The sequence below is a fragment of the Brassica napus genome, chromosome A7, assembly GCF_020379485.1.
Source record: "Brassica napus cultivar Da-Ae chromosome A7, Da-Ae, whole genome shotgun sequence".
NCBI lineage: Eukaryota > Viridiplantae > Streptophyta > Magnoliopsida > Brassicales > Brassicaceae > Brassica > Brassica napus.
In genome coordinates, this window is record NC_063440.1 from 4,926,591 (window position 1) to 4,954,550 (window position 27,960).

The 27,960-nt window shown below is 37.6% G+C and overlaps 1 protein-coding gene across 1 annotated transcript; it reads left to right on the top strand.

Annotated features, from left to right (window-relative positions):
- Positions 1–21,220: 21,220 nt before the first annotated feature.
- Positions 21,221–21,982, top strand: LOC106369689 (sorting nexin 1-like). The gene is made up of 5 exons (XM_048735450.1): positions 21,221–21,361; positions 21,462–21,521; positions 21,575–21,666; positions 21,778–21,838; positions 21,899–21,982. Exons 1-5 carry the CDS (start codon positions 21,221–21,223, stop codon positions 21,980–21,982), a joined length of 438 nt encoding a protein of 145 aa, XP_048591407.1.
- Positions 21,983–27,960: the final 5,978 nt, after the last annotated feature.

A 27,960-nucleotide genomic window follows, 5' to 3' on the forward strand; every position in this document is an offset into this window, starting at 1 on the left:
CCATCAAAATATATATGTTTATTATTGTGATAATTTATTTTCAAGCACTTATATATTAGCAATATTTTTTATATATTAATATTTAATTATAAATGGTTCTATATCTTAATGTTTTATAATAAAAATATTTCCAGATAACAACAATATATATGTATATAAGAATTATCTTATTTATTTTTAAAAATATGTGTTTTTATTTTGATATTTTTTTCATATTGGTTTATAATCAATTAGCTAATATAACTTATAATCTATTGTTATTAATATACAATTCTTTTAAATTATATATTAAGAAAAAATATCTAAAATCATGGAGAATACGACACACAAACAAAATCAGCTCCTCGAGTGTTCACGTAAGCACAAAAATCATCTAATCAGATAATCAGAGAGTCTGAAGTTGTCATGTCATCTCATTTATTTTTTCGTAAAAAAATAAAAAAACAATACAAACGAAATGATCAAACCCGGATTAATATGACATAAATATAGAACATATACCAATAAGCCATTGAAACTTTCTTAGACACATATACAATAATCACTAAATATGTAATCACAAACTCTTATGTACATTTACAATAATATGTATTAAACTTTCAAGACTCCGATACTTTGTTTTGTAAGAAAAGAAAATAAGTGACTAAACAAGATAAAAAACAATTAGATTTATTTAATTACCATTTTATTCAATTTTAATTAATTTCAAATTGTAATAATGTATCTTTTTGTTTGAAGTTACAAAAAATTAATGTTCTTTCTTAATTACACTACCATTATATATAGATTCCATATACACAAATAAATATAATATAACAACATAAGCTTGCTTTCCCCGATTCATATGAAAACTTTTTAAGTTATCCACCAAAGCAAATTAATTAAATAAATCAAATTGTTAGAATACAACAAATTAATATATAATTTTATTTTAAATTAAATTATTTAAAAAGTGTATTTTCATTAAAAATAAAATAATAAATAAGTAAAACTGATATGATGGTAATTTATATGACATTATATATATATATATATATATTATGTGAAAGAAATATAAGCTTAAATGGAAAAAAATCTTAAATACAAAAAACTCTAAAATTAACAAAAAAAAAACTAATAAAAATTAAACTATGATATCAATTGAAAGCTTCTTAGACAATATTAATAAAATATTTAAGCGATAATTAGTCAAATTTGATTTTTTTTGCCAGCCAAAAGTTTATTATTAATTAGCATCAGTTATTTCAAGATGTTTAAGAAATGATGGACTTAAATGATATATGAACTATGAATAGTAGTATTTTGTAAAGCTGACTTAGATAACACATCTGCACATCCTTTCCAGTACTTTTTTATGCCTAAATTCAATTTCTTCAAAGCAATTATTCTACAAAGAGATCGTATGAGATATTGGTTTGATATTCAGATTTGTTTCTTGACTGTTAAGAAGATTGATAACTGTAAAAATGTCTCCTTCGAATATTATATGTCTATAACCGAATCCCCAACATGAGACAACTTTGTTTAAAAGTAAATAATTTCATTTTTCTTATATTATATAATAAATATACATTACTTACTGATAATAAAAATATAGTTATTCATCTATCACAAATATATATGCAAATATGTGAATCAAGTACAACAATCAAACAACACTATCAAACAATATGTGAAGCGACAGGGATGGCGATTTCCAGATCTGATTGATCTCGCCGGCGCTCCAGTTTCAACACGTTCCCGACAGCTTCTTCTCCGGCACAAGGGAGACTATCCACACTCCTTGTGGCCTCTTTGGATTCGCAGCAACGGAAGAGGAAGGTTACTGACGTATCCCCCACGAAACACACTATCATCTCTGATCGTATACGTCAACATACTCTTTGGTGTGTTTGACTGATCTACCATACGATCAAATTCTTTCGGTGGTGTTTCTGATAAATCTTAGCCTTTGCTGAGATCTCAAGTGGTCATAATTCAACACTCAGTCCTTGCTGAGCCTCCGACCAAGCTGTAGAGACGGTAACATGGGATCATCGTTTCGTATGAAGTCGTCGCATCATGCGGATATCAAAGGCAAGGGGATCCTGTATGAAGATGATGATGCGCCAATAAAGTTGGTGGATCGAGATGATTCTTTTGTCATCAAGGAGCTTGGCTTGACCTTGATCGGGAAGGTTCTAAACCCGAAGAAGCAGAACGTCGAGAAGCTACTTCAGACGATGCCTGCACAATGGGGCCTCGCAGAGAGAATCACGTCTAGTGACCTAGGGAACGGGAAGTTTTTGTTTAATTTTTCGAACGTGGAGGATCTTAACTACGTCATGGCGAAGGGGCCTTTCCATTATAACTTTTGTATGTTTGTGCTGGTTCGTTGGGAGCCAATCGTCCATGACGACTACCCGTGGATCATCCCTTTTTGGGTTCAGTTGATCGTGTTCCCTCTCCATCTGTGGACAGACACGAACCTCAAGAACATAGGTCGTCGAATTGGTCATGTTGATACTATTGAGCTTACGGAAGGACGTATGCTCATTGATGTTGACACACGACGGCCTTTGAAGTTTTCCCGAAAGGTTGAATATGAAGGAGATGAGGTCACGATAGAGATTAAGTATGATAAGCTCTTCAAGCATTGCAACATTTGTGGTCTGCTCTCACATGAGAAAGGATATTGTCCCTCCATCGAGGTCACACAACCCTCACTGGAGCGATCAGATGTTTTCAATCGCGTGCAGTTACCTGTTCGACAAAGTGCTCGTGATACTCACGGTAATGACCGTAACTATCATCAGTCTTCGCTGATGAAAAGGGAGATGTATACTCGCAATTCGCAAGAGTATGAGGCCAGACCGGATCTGCGTAATAGGCTAGGCGAGAGTAACAACAACTACTCCCGTTCTTGGGGGAAGGATCGAAGTGAAAGAGGTCACGCGGGTAGGATCATCAGGCGCAAAGATGAGTTCAAGAGGAGCGACAGGTATGGTGGTGGACGTGCTCGTACGGGGCCGTATGATCGCAATGACGGACGGTCGTGGCGAGTTAAACCAAAACTTAATAATGCAACAGATTCTGATCAGAATGGTAATGGAGTGGCTAACAAGAGGAATGAGATTGTTCCATATGAACATTTCTTAGGCGCGGGATCTCATGATCCTTTGAACTCTGGTGGTGATCTCTCGAGTCGGGAGGGAAATAAAGAGGACACATCTGGTACTAGGAAGCTGGCCAGTGCAATTGTCACTCCGTCGCGTGTTAGATCTTCAGAAAATGTGACAGTTCGGGGCAGGGTTGACGAAGTAGCAGATGCAAGGCTTCTCACGTTTTCTCCACAAGCAAAAGGCACCGAGGATGATCAGATTATCGGAGCCTTAAGTGACATGGACCTTGTCGATCAACAGGATAGCGGCTTAATGGATACGAATGCTAATGAGGATGATCTATTGGGCGATGAGCTCATGGAGATGGAAGGGGACGCGCTATTGAACGCTGAGCGTGCTAATGCTGATGAAAAAAAGAAGGCGAAGCACAAGAGACTCGGCATCAGGAGAAGTGCCCCGTTGGGTAGTTCAAGTCGTAAGTTTGAGATCCTCTGTCGGGGCTCTCCAAGTAAAAGAACGGCTCGGACTGGTTCACTAGCATCAGAGAGAGTTGACAAGTCGGGCCGATACCGTTCAGGCACAAAAAAAAGAGTCACACGGGTCCAAAGGTGATGGTTCGATGAGGTCCAAAACCTCATCCCACCGTTATCAATGAAGACACTCAGTTGGAACTGTCGAGGGATTGGAAACGACCTCACAGTTCGACGCCTTACGGAGATGTGTCGGAAGCATCACCCAGGACTTGTGTTTCTTTCTGAGACGAAGAACAGGAGGCCATTGTTGCAAAACATACAGGCCGACTTAGGATTTGATCATTTGTTTACCGTTGAGCCACTTGGTCTTAGCGGAGGTTTAGCTCTTTTGTTTATGGATGAATTTCAAGTTAATGTTTTATTTTCAAATAACAGAATGATTGACATTGAAGCAGTCATTGATGGAATAAAAGTCTTTATGACGTTTGTTTATGGAGACCCTGTTTTAGAACGTAGGGAACAAGTATGGGAACGTCCTACGCGTTTTTCAACCACACGAAATGGACCTTGGTTCATGATAGGTGATTTTAATGAGATAACGGATCACAGCGAGAAAGAGGGAGGGAGAAAGCGATCTGATAGCTCTTTCTTACCTTTCAAACAGATGTTAAGCCACTGTGGAATGCTGGAATTTCCATTTACGGGGAATAAGCTTTCATGGGTGGGGAAAATATCAAGGGGAATAACTGTTAGATGCAGATTGGATAGAGCGGTGGGTAATGAGGATTGGCATGAAAAGTTCCCCCACACCGCGACTAAGTACCTTAGGCTGTGGGGATCGGATCATCGTCCGATCCTTGCGGATATTCTCACAAAGCCAATCAGGAGAAAGAAAAAATTTAAATTTGATAAGCGGTGGATGGATAATGAGGAACTAAGGAATGTCATTTTGGAAGTCAGAGGATTTGCCACCGGATGCGAATATAATGGAGCATATTGCTAGCTGTAGGAAAGCACTGAGTCAATGGAGGAGACAAAACAATGTGAATTCGGCAAAGCAAGTTGAGGAGCTAAAGGAAAAGGTGGAGGGACTGTATTTGGATGATAATGCCACTACTGAGGAAATATCTGAAGCTCTGAAGGAACTATCTGCTGCTCTTAAGGCAGAAGAGATGTTTTGGAGACAGAAAAGTAGGGTTCTTTGGTTAAGAGAGGGCGATAGGAATTCAAAATATTTTCATGCGCTGGTGAAGCAAAGAAGAGCAAGGAATAGGATAACACAACTCCTGGATGAGAATGGAAATATAGTGGAGGATGAGGAGGGGCTAGTAGCCATTGCTACTAGTTATTTTAGGCAAATATTTGAATCCTCCGACCCAGAGGATATAGCGGAGGCACTATCAGAGGTTCCAACTACGATCACAGGATCAATAAATGCCGACCTCACAGCCCCACTAACTGAATGGGAGGTAAAATTAGCGTTATTCGCTATGCATCCTGAAAAAGCTCCAAGACCAGATGGAATGACAGCTCTCTTTTATCAAAAGTTCTGGGATATTGTCAAAGATGATTTAACTCGTATGGTTAATCAATTCCTTTTTGACGGAACAATGGCACAGGGCCTTAATGATACGAATATTTGTTTAATCCCTAAGACGACAAAGCCGAATGAGATGACAAAATTTAGACCTATTAGTCTATGTAATGTCAGCTACAAGATAATATCTAAGGTCTTATGCCAAAGATTGAAGAAAGTTCTCCCTCAGAGAATATCAGAGACCCAGTCAGCCTTCGTTGCTGGTAGACAGATCACGGATAATATCATGATAGCTCAGGAGATGTTCCATGCTTTGAGAACCAAGCCGGGAGGAAGGGTTAAACGGATGGCCATAAAGACTGATATGAGTAAAGCATATGATAGGATGGAATGGTCATTCATTGAAGCAGTCATGCGAAAGATGGGTTTTTCCGAGATGTGGATTGACTGGATTATGCGTTGCATTACTTCGGTCAAGTATAAAGTCCTCATGAATGGTGAACCAAGGGGAAACATAGTCCCAGGGAGAGGTTTACGACAAGGAGATCATTTGTCTCCTTTCATATTTATTCTATGCACGGAAGCGCTCGTTAGCCTTCTTAATCAAGCAGAGAATCGAGGGAAGATAACAGGGATGAGAGCTGCTCGCGCTTGTCCCTCGGTATCCCACCTTCTCTTTGCTGATGATAGCCTTTTCTTCTGTAAGGCGGAGCCCCGTGAATGTGAAGAAGTTATGAAAGTAGTAAGGAAATATGAGAAAGCATCAGGTCAACGCATTAACTTTGACAAATCCTCATTACTCTTTGGTAAAAGGGTTCCAGCGAATGTTAGGCAGCAGATCAAGGACACTCTTGGTATACAAAATGAAGGTGGGATGGGCTCATATCTAGGAATCCCAGAGGATATTAGTGGCTCAAAGTGCAAATTATTTGCCTTCCTCAAGGAAAAGCTTCTACATAGAGTGAATGGCTGGACTGGTAGATGGTTATCTAAGGGTGGGAAGGAGGTTTTGATTAAATCGATTCTGTTAGCTCTCCCGACCTATATCATTTCCAGCTTTCTGCTTCCGTTGGAGATATGTGAGAACCTAGCAAGTGCCATTGCACAGTTCTGGTGGAGCTCGAATCCTCTGAAAAGAGGAGTTCACTGGACAAAATGGGAAAAGATGTGTGCGCCTAGAGAAGAGGGAGGAATTGGTTTCCGTATGATCCATGAATTTAATCTAGCTCTTCTAGCAAAGCAGCTATGGCGACTTGTGCAATTTCCGGATTCACTAGTAGCGAGAGTTCTCTGAGGAAGATATTACCGTCTCAGCTCGCCGTTGCGAATGGGCAATGTAGATACTCCATCCTATGTATGGACAAGCATATCTGCCGCGAGGAAGTTATTGCTTCTGGGAATTAGGAGTAAGGTGCACTCAGGGTACGAGATTAATGTGTGGGAAGATCCTTGGATCCCTACGATGCCAGCTAGGCCGGCGAGAGCCCGAGTTCCAGCAGTGAATCCTAAGATGCTTGTAAGCAGCCTTATTAATCCGGTTACCAAAGAGTGGGACACCCGACTACTGGAGCAATATGTAGCTCAAGAAGACATCCCGATGATTCAGAGTTTGGCCATTAGTCCTACTCATCGACGTGATACATTTTGCTGGAGCCACACAAAGACTGGACAATACACTGTCAAATCGGGATATTGGGTTGCGACAAACTTGATGAGAGAGGAAGGGGAGTTAGAAGTTCTACAGCCAAGCATCAAAAAACTTCAAGCCTTTTCTTGGAAGGTGAACGCGCCACAAAAGATCCGCCATCTTATATGGCAACTAATATCTGGACAGATAGCCGTAACAAGAAATCTGGTACGACGCAACATGAGATGTGACAATTATTGCCCAAGATGTGGAGCGCCAGAAGAGACTGTCACTCATGCTATCTTTGAGTGTCCACCGGCCTTACAAGCATGGGAGTTATCATCAACACCATCAAGCTCTGGAATGTTTCCTGTATCGAGTATTTATGCTAATATGGACTTCCTCTTTTGGAGGAAGAATGATATTCTGGAGCCAGAAGAGGACAGGGACCCTTATCCTTGGATAATCTGGTATATCTGGAAAGCTAGGAATGATAAGTTGTTTAGAGGCATAGACAGAGATCCATTGGAGCTAGTCAGGTATGCAGAGAGTGAGTGCCAAGCTTGGTACAATGCAAGAGACTCTGTGCCGGTTGTGCCAATTGTACAGACTATTGAAGAACCACAAGTCTTAAGCTTGGGGAATATCTGCATGGTGGATGGTTCATGGACTTCCACAGCTCAATTTAGTGGAATAGGATGGGTCTGGAAGGATGCAATGGGGAAGATACAACTCATGGGGTCAAGGAATTTAAGGAGGAGAGAGACATCGTTACACTCGGAACTGGAAGCTTTAAAGTGGGCAATGGAGAGCATGATACAACACTCGACTTGTCAAGAGTTTGGGACGGACTGCAAGGATCTGATAGCACTGATGGAGCAGCCACAAGAATGGCCCAACTTCTCAACTGAGCTGGAAAACATTCAAACTCTTCGGTTGTGTTTTTCAGACTTCAAGATTACCTATATTCCGAGGACGCAGAATGAGATTGCGGATGCGCTAGCTAGAAATGCACGTTCTTTTCATAGATCATTATGTTTTATTGGTTGTTCTATTCCGGCCTGGCTTCCCAGATCACCTCAAGTTTGAGTAATAGAAGAGCCGTTTGCTGTCAAAAAAAAAAAAAAATCAAACAACATAATGATTTCCACAAAGAAAATTTAAAAAATATATTTATGTTAGGTAATCTTATTTTATATTCCTTAAATAATGTAATATAATATTATACATTATTTTTTTTAGAATTGAGAAATACATATATATCAGTTAGACAAATTAAGCGATAATTAGACAAATTTGATTTATTTTGCCTGCCCGAAGTTTATTATTAATTAGCATCAGTTATTTCAAGATGTTTAAGAAAGGATGGACAAAAAAATAGGATGAATATAAATGATATATGAACTATTAATAGTATTTTGTAAAGCTGACTTAGATAACACATCTGCACATCCATTTCCAGTCTTTTTTATGCCTAAATTCAATTTCTTCAGAGCAGTTATTCCACAAAGAGATCGTATGAGATATTGTTTTGATATTCAGATTTGTTTCTCGACTGTTAAGAAGATTGATAACTGTAAAAATATCTCATTCGAATATGATATGTCTATAACCGAGTCCCAACATTAAACAAGTTTGTTTTAAAAGTAAATAATTTTATTTTTCTTATATTATATAATAAACATATATTATATACTGATAATAAAAATATAGTTATTCATCTATCACAAATAACTATACGAATATGTGAATCAAGTACAACAATCAAACAACATAATAATTTCCACAAAGAAAATTTAAAAAATATATTTATGTTATGTCGTATTATTTTATATTCTTTAAATAATGTAATACAATATTATATATCATTTTTTTAGAATTGAAAAATACATATAATATCTTATCTGCGTGTAGCGCGGTTAAAAAATATAGTAATCTATTAAAACAAGAGTACAAAATTGAATTAACCCTGATTTTTCCTAAATAATTACAACTAGCTTAAAACATGTGCTTTGAGCAGGATAAACATATTTACAAAATTTTAGTTTTGATATACTATTATTTTTCTCGTAGACTCAAATATCTGAAATTATAAAATAGTATATATATTGTGGTTTCCGTGACTACAATTACTATTACGTAACTAACATCGTTATTAATTTTTTTATGTTTTGGACAATCCAATCAGGATCCACGGCCAAACTGGAAATCATTGACCCGTAAATAATCCGGTTCGGATTTAACAACCATTAATTAAAAATCTGATAAAACCTAAAAACCGACATTAACCAATGATCCAACATTGGTTAACTCGGTAAAATTCATAAAAACTGATAATATTTCTAAAAATTTTCATTAATTTTTCATAATTTTTTTAATAAACTAAAAGATTTGTTATTCTTTAGATTCTGATAAAATTTGTACTATGTTAGTCAAAGAAAATGATAACAGAGAATCAAAAATTTATTGATATAATATTGTAAGACTATAATTTTATTTTGTTATTATAATCTATTATAAGTTTATATTTTTATCATTTTTATATTTAAAATTTAATTTAATTTAATAATATTTTTGTTTTAATTATTTATTTTCTTATTTTTAGTCAAAGTTCTTATTTGGTATTAAAATAAATCAAATAATTTATTCTCATGGCAGATGAAACTGAAATTAATTAAAATTTAAAACATTTAATTCTATTTTGTAAATAAAACTTGATATGATCTTACATTTTTAAAAATTAATAATTTTATGTTCATACAGTAGAACCTCTATAAATTAATAATGTTGGGATTTTAAATTTTTATTAATTTATAGAGATATTGATTTACAAAAATATTTCCTCAATAATTGTTATTTTTTGAAATTTGACATTTATGTTAATTTTATTATATTATTTTGTGTATATACTATATATTGCATAGAAATTTAATGTGCTTTTAGGTATAACATTACTAAATCTCATCAAAAATATATTAAGTGTTAAGAAAATATAAATATAACTTCATTGTGAATATTATGATAATAGGTTAGTACTTGTATAAAATCTGTATACATATAAAATTATTAATTTATAATTTTAATAAGACCATATATTTACATTGAATTTTGAGAAATTGTCACTAGTACCACTTTCCTAATACCACATTTCATTTTTACCTTAATCAATTTTACCATTAAAATAATAATAGGTAAAAAACTATTATACCCTAACTAATCCAATGAGATGGAGAACTAGTCGTCGTCTCCGACCTGGCGAACGCCTCCACTTACGAGTCCATCGCCGCCGGATTGAGCTCCATATGCTCATCGAGAATTGTCAATTCGCGATGATTATATCCACCTTCATAGCTATTCTCATCGGCTGCATCATCATGCTCGTCTGGTGAAGATTCACCGGCTATGGGAGCTCGAAACGCGTCGAGCAGTTTAAGCCTTTGGTGATCAAGCCGCCGACTGATGATGAGGTTGACGATGGGAGGAAGAAAGTTATGATCTTTTTCAGTACAGACTGGAACCGCATAAGGGTTTGCTAAAGTGATTTTCTTTGAGATTCAAAATTCAAATAAATTGGAGAAGATGATTGGAGCTTGATTGAATTCGTTTTTACATGCTTTAGGAGAAGAAGCTAAAGCATATACGAGAAGACGAAAAGCTTGTAGAAGGCATGAACATGACTGAAGAAATGTTAAGCCCGACCTCCTTTGCTCGCCAAGTTAACGAACAGCTCGCTTTAGCTAAAGCCTTTGTTGTCATCGCTAAAGAAAGCAAAAACCTTCAGTTCGCTTGGGACCTTAGCGCTCAGATCCGCAACTCTCAGCTGCTTCTCTCCACTGCTGCTTCTTCCATACGTCCCTAGACGGTTCTTGACTCTGAACCCACTATCCGCGACATGGCTGTCTTGCTTTACCAAGCTCAGCAGCTTCATTATGACAGTACCACTATGATCATGAGGCTCAAGTCTATTATTCAGTCTTTGGAAGGGCATATGAGTTTGATATTACGCGTATACACACACCAATTAACCTAATGTGCACACTACCACAATCGAATGGTATGTCGATATAGCACTTTAGGATCGAATCCACAAAGACCAAATATTACACTTTATCTTTATGAGATCAATATCAAGCTAAAACAATATGGGGGTTTTAAATTTGATTTCGTAACAATAAAGTAAGCGATTGATTTAAGGTTTTCAGATGATTAAAAATGCTAGCCTAGGGTGGTTTGATCGGGTGTTAAGCAAGTGTCAGCCAAACAATTATTCAAGTTTAATTAAGAGCAAGTCTAGAACTCGGATCACTCAAGTAAAACAGTCCACTGTCGTGGTACTGCTCCCTATGCTGATCGATCTTGATACCTAAACTCTCGTTTGGATCAAGATGCGACAGCAAGCAATAGAGATCAAGTCCGATATGTTCACAAAACACCCTAATATCTACTTTCTCTGATTAGGGATGCAATGCTCATTCGTAACAGATCTAGCAACCTATTACACGGTTAATGAACAGGTTAAACCTAGGATCTAACATTAAGCGGCCAGTTTAATGCAAGCAGTAAGGATGGATATGAATGAAGACAATAATATGATTCACTTATCTATGTTTAGCTCACATGTTTAATACCCTAGACTAGCTAGCCGACTACTCAGCCATGACACAAGAAAACACAAGCATCAATACTGAATAATACTGCATAAGAATAACAAAAACAAAAAGAGGGTTCAGGGTAATCTTCTCTAGACGAGAGAGATGGAGCCGTCTCTCTTTTCAAGGTAGCAAATCCCAACAATGGAGTTCTAGAGTATGGTTTCTTCTCAAAGAAATAGTGTAGAATGATAAGAAGAAACATAAAAAGAAGATATATCAAAGCCACAGGCGGCTGGGAGAGAAAATAGAGATATTAGGGCAAATCCCGAAATAGGTTGTAGTTTCCTTAAAAATCTCTGCCGCTGGAACATGCACTCGGGTTGGTCCGCTATCCGGAACAGTCACTCGGATTGCTCTGCTATCCGGAACAGTCATAAAGATTGTTCTGCGTGAAAATCACCAAATTGCACTGTTTTCTGCCTCTTTTGTTCCAGCTGGTTCATCTCCCATCCAATGCAACTCCAGACTTGTAATGACTCGAAAAGGACTAGGAAGACTCGATAAAGACTTGAAAACAAATTGAAAAGCATATATACAAGATGTATAAAACACCATCTATCAGAGTTCTATTATAGAGAAGAGTGCTAAGCATGCTCAGAATTCTGCTGAGGAAGTGCCCAAGAGTCTTTACTGCCTTGGTGTTCGTCTCACTTTCAGAACTCTGAGTTACAGGGGAAGCTATGATGTGGCTTCTAAGCTCACCCATAACAGTCTTTACCATTTATGTGTGTTCTCTGATAACATTGTTGATACTTCGGTTGTGGTTAACTCCACTGCTCTCAACTCCAAGGTAAAGATATGCTTGGTTAATGTATATTACATTTGTCTCTACCAATTATGTTGATTGATTGATTGGTTCCCAGACTATCAGTTTTCAATCAGTTTAGTTCTCAGTTACAGGTTTCTGATTACCATCATGGTTGTAGATTCTTCTCTTGGCATCTTTAGTACAGTGTGATGAATGAACAATAAGTTTTATGAATACTTTTTTTTTTGGCAGAAAAAATTTCGATTTACTGCTGAGTTTATTGAAATGAGGCGAGCAGCATTGGATATATTTGTTAATTGGATAGCATTACACCCTGAGCTTCAGCATAGGGAGGATCTTAGGACCTTTTTGCAAGCTGATGAAGAGGTATTGTAATAACCCTCACGAGCCAATAAATTTTTCGTAGAGAAAAATCCCGCTCGACCAGTTTTTAGTTGGTTCGACCATGATTAATAAAAATAAAAATTGACCCGGTAGATTAATTTCTCGACGGGACTGTCTTGTGGCCGAAAGACCTTCACTTGATAATTTGGCCGAGTCTTAAATATTTTGATCGAATTTTTATTAAGCTGGACGAGACTTTCCGAGAACAAGACGAGAGACAAAGACAAGGAATATTTGGTTCAAAATTATTTAAAATTATCAACCAACTGCCTATTTAATTTTGGACCAGACTCATGTCTTCCACCAGCCTGCTTGTTCAGTATTCAGTCACTTGACTTGCACCTGCCTGCTTACTTAGCTTCTTCAATAAATGACATATGACAATCACAAGCTTCCTGTGTGCTTGCTTCCTCCTTTAATTATTTATGATTGGTTGGAAACTGCTTCATGGGAGGGAAAGGACAGTATGGTGTTGATGATGAAACAGGTTGCCAGCTGTCTGCTCTCAGCCAAGCTTGGTTATGAGCTAAACCCTCATATGAAGTAACCTCAGGTTGTATTAAACTCTTCTCCAGCTGCTTCCCACGTTTTTAAACCTACAGAAAAACCTAGAAAATTTCAGAGAGAAAGAGAGAAAGAAGAACAGAAATATCAATGAGAAAAATCAGGAAAATAAATCAAGAAAAAATTGGTGGTGATCTAATCTTCAACCCTAGCTCAGTTTGGTTCTTGAGAAAGATCAGAAGGTGAGATTTTTAAATAAAACCCTAGACCTAGTTGAGTTCAGATCATGATCAGACCTTGATCTTTCTCTTTGATCAGTCCAGCCACAAGCTTACCTTGGAGAAGAGGATCAGCTGAGGCCATCTAGTCCTTTGGTTTGTCTTGGTAAGCTTTGGTCTCCTAGCCTCAGTCAGTATCTGATCAGAACAGTTCATGGCTACCTTACATCTTGGTATAAGTTATGATACAGTTCAGTTCTTGTTTAGTTTAAGTTTGAATTCATCTCTTAAAACAGTTTGCTAAGCGGTTATGGATTGATTGGACTTAAATCAAACTGAACTCAGTCTGATCTTGTCCTGAAATGTTGTTAACTGAATATAACTGAACTTATCTGATCTGGTATGAGACGAACCGAGCTTGAACTGAATTGATTTAAGTAGTTTAGCCTGAACCGAACTGTCAGATTGTTGATGTTCTGAACCAAACCTTGCTCTGTTTTGATCAGAGCGTTGCTAGTCCCATCCTGTCCTTTCAGCCTTGTTCAAGAGGAATTCAAGTCTTGTCCAAGCCAGTTTCAAGACTGTTCTTTAGGTGAGTCTAGAGAGATGTTGAGATAGATCATGAATGAGTCCTTGATTAAGTTAGTAAAGTGTCTGAATATTTAAGAATGGTGTTGTGTTTACTCATGGTAAAACTTACACTTAAAGAATAATTTTAAAGTGAGGTTAATCCTAATCTTAGTACTTGTTCTCAAGTACTAATCTTAACTATGAAATAATCATAGTTTTGATTAAGGATTAATCTTGGTTTAATTAAGGATTAATCTTGATTTAATTAAGGACTAATATTGGTTTAACTAAGGATTAATCTTGGTTTAACTAAGGATTAATCTTGTTTTAATTAAGGATTTATCAGTGATTAATTAAGGATTAATTATGATTTATTAAGGATTAATTATGGATTAAGTTTGGAATAATTATGGAAGTAAAATCATGTGAACTCTTGTTATATTTACTATCCCTAAAAGCCCCCGCATTACCGTGACTTGGTCCTGCGAACGAAACAAGGTCATGAAGACACGATGATGGGGTAGCTCCCTGGAGACCGTGTACTGCATGACGATGCAGTGTCGGATTGTTCATACCGGACATTCGACAATGATGGTAATGCTAACTCACTAGTCTCGGTTAGCCTTAGTGGTTTCTCGGGTCTAGTATATATATTGTAACGGGCGGGTGTTGTGGAAGTGATGTTTAAAATAAGAATTCACAATGATGATCGATATTAAAGTATAGTACTAGTACTTGTATGATCATGTATATGCATTTGATAACTGTTTGGTTTATTATTGATTGTGTTGTGATTCTAGATTCACTGAGTAAATTAATTGCTCATGACTCATTTGTGTGTGCAGGTAACCCTTAGGCGGGAGACACTTTACTTTTTGGACGGAAGGAACGGCCAACCAGCGGTAGTATTTTGTTGTCCTTGCAACGTACCTTTTGACATATATTTACTTAAAACGTTGTTGGGCAATATGCCATAGGATAAAACTATAACACTTTTTAAGATGTTTAAAGTAAATAAATAATGTATAAAAGGTGTTTATACATCACGAGATCTCATATGATATTAGTCCTTGTCCGGGACGAACTAACTATCGAATATTGCTTTATCGGGTTGAAAAGCCTAGAGTAATAACCGATAGGAGTGTCTGTGTTCTTTGGTTGTTGGTCTAAGGCGATCGGATTTATTTCGAGAACCTCGGGTCGACCATCAGGGAACATCGACCGTGTCATTTCCGGTTATCTATGATCGGGGGTGTCACAAAGGTAGTATAAGAGCATGGTTATACGATGCTTGAATGGGACTTGTTGCAAATAATTTTCGAGTCAAAAATGTGTCGCAAGGATAATTAGGATATGCTGGTTTGTTCCTTCTTATAGAAATAGATAGACCTGGGTAGAAACTTACCATGATCTTTCGTTGCAGATGCCACCGAGAAGAGCACTCTTTGGACGCCGTGGAGGTCCAAACCTCCCAATTTCAATTTCATCATCTTCAGACTCTTCGCCGCCATCTACTCCGACACCACTTCCGCCTCCTAGCTTTGATGCTACACCTTTGGGATCTAGCTTTGAGACTGACCCGTCTGAAGGGTCATATAATCAGACACCGGTGCACATGCAATTGTCTCCAGACCCGTATTTTATGGACATCGAGGTGGATGTGGTACACGATAGTCCAGTGCATGGAGATCATTACGCAGCTCCTGCATCTCCTGCCGCTCATATTCCACCAGCCCCTGCCGCACCTATTCCGGCAGCACAACCTCAACCAGCGCCAACCGATCCAGCTATAATAGCACTTCTAGAACTGATGGCTGAGATGGTGAATTTGCAACATCAAGCATTGAATGCACAGCGTGAAGCACAGCGTGCTCAGCCAGCTCCAGTACCTACCACTTCTCATCCGGACTTTCTGAAGATAGTCATGATTATGAAGAACTTGGGGACGAAGCGTTACCAGGGAGGTATTGATCCCTTTGAAGCTGATGCATGGCTGCACAATCTCGAGCAGAACTTTGCTGCAACCCGTTGTCCGGTAGAATTCAAGAAGGACGTGGCTGTTTACTATCTGGAGAAGGACGCCATCAGTTGGTGGTTATGCGTAGAGGGGAACTTTAGAGAATTCAATCTGAGTTGGGCTGACTTCTATACAGCGTTCGTTCGAAAGTACTTCCCACCGGAAGCCCGTAATCGATTGGAGATTAAATTCATGGAGCTAGTTCAGGGAGGATTATCTGTTAGGAAGTATGACGCAGTGTTCACCCGTCTCAGGAAGTATGTCCACTATGGTCGGGAGGACGAGATGATGATTATCCGTAAGTTCCTTCGAGGACTTAACCCATATATCAGGAGCAGACTTGAGGCAGTAGAGTTTCATAGGCTTGCTGATCTTGTTGAGCGTGCTGTGAACGTTGAGGAGGCCATTGCTGCTGAGAGAGCTTCTTCTAGCAAATCTGCACAACCTAGCCGTCCATCAGTTCAAAGTCAGTCTCAGCCACATTCTCCTACGCCGCGAGGACGAGGAGGTAGAGCTTTTCAGGGAGGTCATTCTGGAGGTCCTAGACCTAGAACCCCGACTTGTTTCACTTGTGGCCAGCTGGGCCATGTTAGGTGAGATTGTCCGAACGTGGTACAGTTACAATCGGCTGTACCATCTCACATTACTTGTTTCACGTGTGGAGAGCGAGGATATTACGCGACATCATGTCCACACACTCATCTTGCTCAGCCTGTTGTTACGAGTGCTCAACCCGTTGTACCAGTTAACCCACCTTTACCCTTACCTCCTGCTAAGCGTCAAGCCACTTCTGGTAGGGCTTATGCTTTAGAGTTACCAGGACCATCCGGACCACCTCAGGGTCCGATTTCAGGTTTGTTTTCCTAACCAATTGAGTGTTGCATAATTTTTAAATGATTGGTAAATTGGTGATATTAAAAAAAAATAGTATAAAAGTTGTTGAGTAAGTAATCGATGGGAAAGTCAATTATTGTCAGCGACTTTGCTTGTGGTTGGAATATCCGCCCACATCCTTTTCGATTCGGGAGTAACACATAGTTTTGTAGCTCCCGAAGTAGCATCATGATTCGATGGAGAATTCACTAAGATGAATTTATCCACCCGTTCTAACTCCCGGAGATCAAGTTCTTGAAACTGAAGGTTGTATTCTAAGAGTTCCAATCATTATCCAAGATATGGTTTTTCCGGCTCATTTGTTAGTTCTCCCATTATAGAGGTACGAGGTAATCTTAGGGATGGATTGGCTGTCAAGTTACCGAGCTCACCTTGATTGTGGTCGAAGGAAGATTGTTTTCGAGAGAGATACCCAACCCCCTTTAGCTTACCATGGCATAGTACCAAGTGTTGGAGCGTTATTAGTGTCAGCACTGAGAATTTAAAACCTTTTGGAGAAGGGTGAAGAAGTATACTTAGTGACCTTAGTTGCTGGACCAGTAGAAGACAAGAAAGAGTAGAACATGGAAGAAATACCAGTGGTCAGAGAATATGAGGACGTGTTTAAGGCATTAGAGGGATTGCCGCCGTCTAGGAGTAACCCCTTTAGTATAACCTTAGAACCCGGATCCGCTGCAATAGCAAAGGCACCATACTGAATTGTCGCTAGAGTTGGAGAAATAGCCTATAGACTAGAACTTCCACCCGATATGCTTATGCATCCAGTAATTCATGTATCGATGCTGCGTAAGCATATACCAGATCCGAATATGGTCGAGCCGCAGCGACCAGAGAACTTGCAACCTAACCTCACCTATCCTGAAGGTCCTTTGCGAATAGGCGAACATCGTTTCAATAAATAGAAGAATATGAAAATTTTGCAAGTTCAAGTATTTTAGGAAAAGCGACAGAGAGTTGTCATAACATGGGAGGATGAAGATAAGTTTCGAGTTGATTACCCAGAACTCTTCTCAGATACCCCAGTCGTCCAGTAAAGGGTGTACACTTGTATTTTGAGAATTTGGGGACGAATTCTGTTAAGGGGGGAAGAGTGTAATAACCCTCACGAGCCAATAAATTTTTCGTAGAGAAAAATCCCGCTCGACCAGTTTTTAGTTGGTTCGACCATGATTAATAAAAATAAAAATCGACCCGGTAGATTAATTTCTCGACGGGACTGTCTTGTGGTCGAAAGACCTTCACTTGATAGTTTGGCCGAGTCTTAAATATTTTGGTCGAATTTTTATTAAGCTGGACGAGACTTTCCGAGAACAAGACGAGAGACAGAGACAAGGAATATTTGGTTCAAAATTATTTAAAATTATCAACCAACTGCCTAATTAATTTTGGACCAGACTCATGTCTTCCACCAGCCTGCTTGTTCAGTATTCAGTCACTTGACTTGCACCAGCCTGCTTACTTAGCTTCTTCAGTAAATGGCACATGACAATCACAAGCTGCCTGTGTGCTTGCTTCCTCCTTTAATTATTTATGATTGGCTGGAAACTGCTTCATGGGAGGGAAATGAGAGTATGGTGTTGATGATGAAACAGGTTGCCAGCTGTCTGCTCTCAGCCAAGCTTGGTTATGAGCTAAACCCTCATATAAAGTAACCTCAGGTTGTATTAAACTCTTCTCCAGCTGCTTCCCACGTTTTTAAACCTACAGAAAAACCTAGAGAATTTCAGAGAGAAAGAGAGAAAGAAGAACAGAAAAATCAGTGAGAAAAATCTGGAAAATAAATCAAGAAAAAATTGGTGGTGATCTAATCTTCAACCCTAGCCCAGTTTGGTTCTTGAGAAAGATCAGAAGGTGAGATTTTTAAATAAAACCCTAGACCTAGTTGAGTTCAGATCATGATCAGACCTTGATCTTTCTCTTTGATCAGTCCAGCCACAAGCTTACCTTGGAGAAGAGGATCAGCTGAGGCCATCTAGTCCTTTGGTTTGTCTTGGTAAGCTTTGGTCTCCTAGCCTCAGTCAGTATCTGATCAGAACAGTTCATGGCTACCTTACATCTTGGTCGGATCAGTTGTATAAGTTATGATACAGTTCAGTTCTTGTTTAGTTTTGGTTTGAATTCATCTCTTAAAACATTTTGCTAAGCTGTTATGGATTGATTGGACTTAAATCAAACTGAACCCAGTCTGATCTTGTCCTGACCTGTTGTTAACTGAATATAACTGAACTTATCTGATCTGGTATGAGAGGAACCGAGCTTAAACTGAATTGATTTAAGTTGTTTAGCCTGAACCGAACTGTAAGATTGTTGATGTTCTGAACCAAACCTTGCTCTGTTTTGATCAGCTAAGGTGTGGAGCTTTGCTAGTCCCATCCTGTCCTTTCAGACTTGTTCAAGAGGAATTCAAGTCTTGTCCAAGCCAGTTTCAAGACTGTTCTTTAAGTGAGTCTAGACAGATGTTGAGATAGATCATGAATGAGTCCTTCATTAAGTTAGTAAAGTATCTGAATATTTAAGAATGGTGTTGTGTTTACTCATGGTAAACACTTACACTTAAAGAATAATTTTAAAGTGAGGTTAATCCTAATCTTAGTACTTGTTCTCAAGTACTAATCTTAACTATGAAATAATCATGGTTTTGATTAAGGATTAATCTTGGTTTAATTAAGGATTAATTTTGATTTAATTAAGGACTATTCTTGGTTTAACTTAGGATTAATCTTGGTTTAACTAAGGATTAATCTTAGTTTAATTAAGGATTAATCTGTCATTAATTAAGGATTAATTATGATTTATTAAGGATTAATTATGGATTAATTATGGATTAATTATGGAATAATTATGGAAGTAAAATCATGTGAAGTCTTGTTATATTCACTATCCCTAAAAGCCCCCGCATTACCGTGACTTGGTCCTGCGAATGGAACAATGTCATGAAGACACGATGATGGGGTAGGTCCCTGGAAACCGTGTGCTGCATGACGATGCAGTGTCGGATTGTTCATACCGGACATTCGACAATGATGGTGATGCTAACTCACTAGTCTCGGTTAGCCTTAGTGGTTTCTCGGGTCTAGTATATATATTGTATTATATGAGTATGGTAACGGGCGGGTGTTGTGGAAGTGATGTTTAAAATAAGAATTCACAATGATGATCGATATTAAAGTATAGTACTAGTACTTGTATGATCATGTATATGCATTTGATAACTGTTTGGTTTATTATTGATTGTGTTGTGATTCTAGATTCACTGAGTAAATTAGTTGCTCATGACTCATTCGTGTGTGCAGTTAACCCTTAGGCGGGAGACACTTTACTTTTTGGACGGAAGGAACGGCCAACCAGCGGTAGTATTTTGTTGTCCTTGCAACGTACCTTTTAATGTATATTTACTTAAAACGTTGTTGGGCAATAGGCCATAGGATAAAACTATAACACTTTGTAAGATGTTTAAAGTAAATAAATAATGTATAAAAGATGTTTATAAATCACGAGTTCTCATATGATATTAGTCATTGTCCGGGACGAACTAACTATCGAATATTGCTTTATTGGGTTGAAAAGCCTAGATTAATAACCGATAGGAGTGTCTGTGTTCTTTGGTTGTTGGTCTAAGGCGATCGGATTTATTTCGAGAACCTCGGGTTGACCATCAGGGAACAATGACCGTGTCATTTCCGGTTATCTATGATCGGGGGTGTCACAGGTATGATATCTCAACTTTTACCTTTCTGGCATAAAAAAAATTATGGTTGCATTTACTGCCTCCCTCCATGAGGGACTATAGGTTGCATTATATAGAAGGTTATTGTCTTTCTGCTTGAGAGTTTTACTTTCTCTTCAGACAATGGAAATATTCAGGTTTCAGGAAACTGGTATATTCAAGGCGAAGGCTGCTGAACTAATGCAAATGTTTAGGGTAAGCATACTTTTTTCCTTTCCATGTAAAAATAACATACAAGACCCATCAGCAGATTCATGTTGGGATCGGAGCAAATGATGGACTCACTATAACATTATGCTCTGATAGTGTTTAATGGTGGCAATTGTCAACACTATAATTAGTTACTTAGCTATACCGTGGGTGGAAATCCATAACACAAGATCAAGACATCTTACATGTGGAATTTATTACTGATTTCATTCACTCTTTTCCCCATGCTCTTGATTAACTTGGTATTATCTTAATGCCACATCTTCTCAATTGACAGGATGTCCAATCAAAAGTTAGTGATGCTGTTCTCAGAAAGGAAAAACCTGTCGAAGAAACTACTCCTGAATATGAGAAGCTTAAACATTATGTTTTTGAGCTTGAGAATCACTTAGCTGAGGCTCAGAAGCATGCATATCGCCTCGTCAAGAGGCATTGAGGTAAATAACAATGTCTGTACTCTTAGTTTGAATATGAAAATTCTCTTATACTTTCTAAAAGGCATGTATGGGTCTTTGTATGTGATGTTTCGTTAACCTGATGGCAGAGTTGGGTCAGTCACTGTTGGATTTTGGCAAGGCTGTAAAACTTCTTAGGACTTGTAAGGGTGAACCTACAGGAAAAGCCTTCTCTGATCTTGGAACTAAATCTGAGCTGTTATCGATTAAGCTCCAGAAAGTGGTACTAATTTTTGTAAGATAATGCTAAGCATAGATCACCTCTTTCCATCTTTTTCAATTAGTAAAATGATGCATGTTGATATACCTTACACTATTTGTAGGCTCAACAAGTTTTGATGAACTTTGAGGAACCGTTGAAGGATTATGTTCGTTATTTCAAGGTGATTTTCTCTAGCTTTTTCCTTTGGGATTAGATTCTGTTTATGCACACTAGACATGTCTGGACATTAAACTCTACCCTCTTGCTTTCGTTTTGTGTATTCAAGGCGACAATAGCATAACGAGGCACTGCATTCAGACAACATTGTGAATTGGTAGAAACAACAAAGTTAAAGGAAATAAACATGTATTATATCTCTTCTGAGTCAAATATGATTACTTTGGAACATTCTATAAACCCTTCTCTTTTACATGCAGTGACAAACTCATGCTCACACGTTCTGACAAAGTAGGAGAAGCTGAGAAGGAATACATAGAGGTAACAACAACAACTCCAACTTAAAGTGATTTCTCTTTGACCATATCTGGTGGTGCTTAGGAAGCAACGATAAGATTTGAGAGGATGGTGAAGAGAACGAAAAGAATAGTGAGGTTCTCAATGCTCAATTATACCTTTTCATAAGGCCTTGTAAAACAAACTATAAAAGAATGATGTTCTTTAATAAGCAAAGAAATGGTGGAAAGTTGGTTAATTTGGTGATTTATAAACTCTTATAAATAGATTTAAACCTTGTAAATTAATTTATAAACACTTATAAATAAATGTATAAACTCTTATAAATAGCTTATAAGTTCTTGTAAATAGTTTTATAAACTTTATAAATAATTATATAAATATGTATATGTGTTTTATAAACTTTATAGATGGTTGATACAAGGTTTTATAAGCTCTTATAAAATTTATAAATGGTTCATAAATGGTTTTATAAACCTTTATAAATAGTTATATAAATATTTATATGGTTTTATAAACCTTTATATTTTTTTATAAACCCTATATAAACTCTTCAAAACCCAATAAAACCTTTTATAAACCCTTACAAATCTTATATAAACTTTTATAAACTTATTTAAACCCTTTATAAGCTTTATAAACCTTATTTTTTATCAAAAAAACTTTATAAACCCTTTATAAACATTTTAAACATTTTGTGATGACTTGAAAAAAAATTATGGGTAGAAGAGATGTTTTGGAGACAAAAGAGTAGGGTTCTCTGGTTAAGGGAAGGTGATAGGAACTCAAAATATTTTCATGCGTTAGTAAAGCAGAGAAGAGCAAAGAATAGGATAACACAACTTCTGGATGAAAATGGGAATGTCGTGGAGGATGAGGAAGGATTAGTAGCCATTGCCACTAGTTATTTCCGACAAATATTTGAATCATCCAACCCTGAGGATATAGCTGAAGCGTTATCTGAGATCTCACCTACGATTACTGGGGCAATAAATGAGGACTTGACTGCCCCAGTGACTGAGTGGGAGGTCAAATTAGCATTGTTTTCTATGCACCCAGAGAAAGCTCCAGGACCGGATGGAATGACAACTCTCTTCTATCAGAAGTTTTGGGATATTGTAAAAGATGATTTAACTCGTATGGTTAGTCAGTTTCTTTTTGAGGGAACTATGGCACATGGCCTGAATGACACGAACATCTGTTTGATTCCTAAGACAACGAAGCCGAATGAGATGAAAAAGTTTAGACCTATCAGTCTATGTAATGTCAGCTACAAGATAGTATCTAAGGTCTTATGCCAAAGATTGAAGAAGGTTCTTCCACAGCGGATATCAGAGACCCAATCAGCCTTCGTCGCTGGTAGACAGATTACTGATAACATCATGATAGCTCAGGAGATGTTTCACGCTTTGAAAAATAAACCGGGAGGAAGGGTTAAACGAATGGCCATAAAAACTGATATGAGCAAAGCATATGATAGGATGGAGTGGTCATTCATTGAGGCAGTCATGAGGAAGATGGGTTTTTCAGAAATGTGGATTGACTGGATTATGCGATGTATCACCTCGGTCAAGTATAAAGTCCTCATGAATGGAGAACCGAGGGGAAACATTGTCCCTGGGAGAGGTTTACGACAAGGAGATCCTTTGTCTCCTTTCATTTTTATTCTATGCACGGAAGCGCTCATTAGCCTTCTTAATCAAGCAGAGAATCAAGGGAAGATAACGGGGATGCGAGCCGCTCGTGCTTGCCCCTCGGTATCTCACCTTTTTTTTGCTGATGATAGCCTTTTGTTTTGCAAGGTGGAGCTACGTGAATGTGAAGAAGTTATGAAAGTAGTAAGGAAATATGAGAAAGCATCAGGTCAACGTATTAATTTTGACAAATCCTCATTACTCTTTGGTAAAAGGGTTCCAGCGAATGATAGGCAAAAGATCAAGGATACTCTTGGTATACAGAATGAAGGCGGGATGGGCTCATACTTAGGAATCCCAGAGGACATTAGTGGCTCAAAGTGTAAACTATTTGCTTTCTTAAAGGATAAGCTTCTACACAGAGTGAATGGCTGGACGGGTAGATGGTTATCGAAGGGAGGAAAGGAGGTGCTGATTAAATCTATATTGCTAGCTCTTCCGACCTATGTCATGTCCAGCTTTCTGCTCCCTTTGGAGATATGTGAGAACCTAGCAAGTGCCATTGCACAGTTCTGGTGGAGTTCGAATCCTCCGAAAAGAGGAATCCATTGGGCAAATGGGAAAAGATGTGTGCCCCTAGAGAAGAGGGAGGAATTGGTTTCCGTATGATCCATGAATTTAATCTAGCTCTTCTAGCTAAGCAGCTATGGCGTCTTGTTCAATTTCTGGACTCACTTGTAGCGAGAGTTCTACGGGGAAGATATTACCGTTTGAGTTCGCCGTTGCATATGGGCACAGTAGATACCCCATCGTATGTATGGACAAGTATCACTGCTGCGAGGAAGTTGTTACTTTTGGGCCTCAGAAGCAAAGTGCATTCAGGGTACAAAATTAATGTGTGGGAGGATCCTTGGATCCCTTCGACGCCAGCTAGACCGGCATGGGCCCCGGCTCCAGCAGTGAACCCAAAGATGATCGTAAGCAGCCTTATCAATCCTGATACAAAGGAATGAGATGTTCGGCTACTGGAACAATATGTAGATCAAGAAGATATTCCGATGATTATGAGTTTGGCCATAAGCCCTACCCATCGACGGGATACATTTTGCTGGAGTTACACAAAGAACGGACAATATACTGTTAAGTCGGGATATTGGGTGGCTACAAACTTGATGAGCAGGGAGGAGGATGTAGAAGTTCTATAGCCCAGCATTTTAAAACTTCAAGCCTTTGCTTGGAAGGTGAATGCACCACAAAAGATATGTCATCTTATATGGCAATTAATATCTGGACATGTTGCTGTAACAAGGAATCTGGTACGCCGCAATATGCGATGTGACAATTACTGTCCAAGATGTGGAGCACCAGAAGAGACTGTTACTCATGCTATCTTCGAGTGTCTGCCGGCCTTACAAGCATGGGAATTATCATCAACGCCGTCGAGTTCCGAAATTTTCCCGGTACCAAGTATTTATGCTTATATGGACTACCTTTTTTGGAGAAAGAATGGTATTTTGGAGCCGGATGATGATAGAGATCCTTATCCTTGGATAATCTGGTATATCTGGAAAGCTAGGAATGATAAGTGGTTTAGAGGTATAGACAGAGATCCACTGGAGCTAGTTAGGTACGCAGAGGGAGAGTGCCAAGCTTGGTATAATGCAAGAGATACTGTACCGAATCCGCCAAATGTACAAACTATTGAAGAAACACAAGCCTTAAGCTTGAATAATATTTGTATGGTGGATGGTTCATGGACCTCCACAGCTCAGTTTAGTGGAATGGGATGGGGTTTGGAACGATACATTGGGGAAGATACAGCTCATGGGGTCAAGGAACTTGCAGAGGAGGGAGACAGCGCTACACTCGGAACTAGAAGCGCTAAATTGGGGAATGGAGAGTATGATTCAACACTCGACCTGTCAGAGGTTTGGGACGGACTGCAAGGATTTGATTGCAATGTTAGAGCAGCCACAATATTGGCCCAACTTCTCCACTGAGCTGGAAATCATTCAAACTCTTCGGTTATGTTTTTCGGACTTCAACATCAGCTACTTTCCAAGGACGCAGAATGAGATTGCAGACTCTTTAGCTAGGAATGCACGTTATTTTCATAGATCCTTATGTTTTATTGGTTGTTCTATTCCGGTCTAGCTCCCCAGACCACCTCAAGTTTGAGTAATAGAATAGCCGTTTGCCGTAAAAAAAAAAACTTTGTAAACCCTTATAAATTCTATATAAAATCTTTATAAACACATGTAAGTGATTTTGTAAAACCTTTTAAAATTTTTATAAGCCATTATAAACATTTTAAACATTTTGTGATGACTTGAAAAAAAAATTATGGGAGCTACAAAGCAGTTCAATATGTTCTTACTGTGAGATCAGAGGTTAGATTTGAACCCGAACCTCTTCTTTGGAGATGAAGTGTTTAAATCCTTTTAGGAGTTATGATAGTTAGAGGTGATCTTGCAGTAGAATGTGGATGGGGGAGATTAGCTAATATACAAGAAGAGATTATAGCTGTTTGCAAAGTTACTAGTGTACGTAATTTTGGCGAATCAGGTTATTTGAATTGCTTGTCCATGGTCTTCCAGCTCGAGCTGAGATCACATATGCTGCAAATGGCAGAAGGTCAAAAACATTTCACCGAAAGTAAACACGATCCTGCTAAATATTTCTTTGTCTAACTACGGAGTTTTTGAATATTTTTGCAGGGTGAGTTGTGTGATGTTGAACAAAGGCAAGCAAATAGTTAAAGTTGTTTCGAAGTTGTTTATAAATCATTTGTAAGAGTTATAAATTATTTATAATGGTTTATATATCATCTATAAAATGTATACATATTATTTATAATGGTTTATAAATTATTTATAAGGATTTATATATAATTTATAAAGATTTACTTATAATTTTTCTAAGAATTTATAAATGATCTATAAACAAACTCTTCTAACTGATTTATAATCACTTATAAATTGATTTCTAAACTCTTACAAATTGGGTTATGAAGATTATTAAATTCTGATAATCTTTTAAATAACTCTTATAAATAGATTTATAAACCTTGTAAATTAATTATAAACACTTATGAATAAATGTATTAGCTCTTATAAATAGCTTATAAGTTCTTGTAAATAGTTTTATAAACCTTTTTAAATAGTTTCATAAACCTTATAAAACCCTTATAAATTATTTTACAAACTCTTATAAATTGTTTTATAAGTCTTTATAAATTATTATAGACTCTTATAAATGATTTAAGAGACTTTCTAATTGATTATTAAACCTATAAATCTTATAAATTATATACATATCCCTTATAAATTGTATACATATCCTTTATAAATTGTTTATAAACTTTCATAACATTTTTATAACCAGTTATAAATGATTTATAGACTTTATTAATTATTTTATAAATTTTTATAAAATGTTCAGAGACTTACAAATAATTTGTAAGCCTTTATAAATAGCTTATAAACTTTACAAATTGGTTTATAACTTTTTATAAATGATTTCTATGTTGCAAAAATTGCTAACTTCACGAATAGTCACAAGAATTGCTAGGTTGGCACTGACGTGAAGACTACTTTGAGCGACATCTAAAGCTGTTTCATCTCTGCTGATACATCTAAGGATGATTTCAGGAACTTCAGAATACTGAAAAATTAATGAGATCATCAGTGAATGAATCGATGTCAAAACAGATAGACATTAAATGGCCAAAAACCACCAAACTATTTCCCAAATACAAAACATTAAAAAAAAACTCAAAATTCCATTAATTATAGGTGAACATAAAATGGAAAACGAAACTACACTACAACAACTTATGCACTAGGAACTCAAGTACCTGAATTTCACCATCTCCTGCATTATTAGCCACTAAGTCCTCCATCTGAAACAGTTTAACGAAGTCAGCCACATGTAATATAGAGAAGCCAAAACTAATTTAGTAATTGTAAAAAAGTATAAATACCCACATTACTAACCTTCTGCGTAACAATATAATACTTATCTAGTGCATCTCTCGTGGACAGAGAAGGCTGGACGATATTACCTCCACCAAGACGCTCCATGGTAGCAGCTGAAGTCAACGTCTGCAATGATGTTCCAGCTCAACATGGGATTCTACATCAGATTAGCTGTCCTTACACTCCACAACAGAATGGAGTTGCTGAAAGGAAGAACAGACACCTCATGGAAGTGGCCCGTTCAATGATGTTCCACAAGAGTGTCCTTAAGAGATTTTGGAGTGATGCTGTGATGACTGCTTGCTATCTAATCAACAGGATACCAACCAGAATCCTAGAGGATCAGTCTCCATTTGAGGTACTCAACAAGATTCGACCAGTTCTAGATCACTTGAGGACATTTGGGTGTGTGTGCTATGTACTGGTGCAAGGAGAGATGAGAAACAAACTTGAAGCAAAGAGCACCAAGGCTATGCTTATTGGCTATTCTGCATCTCAAAAGGGATACAAGTGCTTTGATCCCACTGCTAGAAGA

Excerpts from the sequence above, each read along its gene's own strand:
- LOC106369689 (XM_048735450.1), top strand. The coding sequence starts at position 21,221 with ATGGCAGAGTTGGGTCAGTCACTGTTGGATTTTGGCAAGGCTGTAAAA. Across the intron at positions 21,522-21,574 it reads ATTATGTTCGTTATTTCAAG|ACATGTCTGGACATTAAACT; the intron begins GTGATTTTCTCT and ends TATGCACACTAG. Across the intron at positions 21,839-21,898 it reads CTGAGAAGGAATACATAGAG|GAAGCAACGATAAGATTTGA; the intron begins GTAACAACAACA and ends GGTGGTGCTTAG.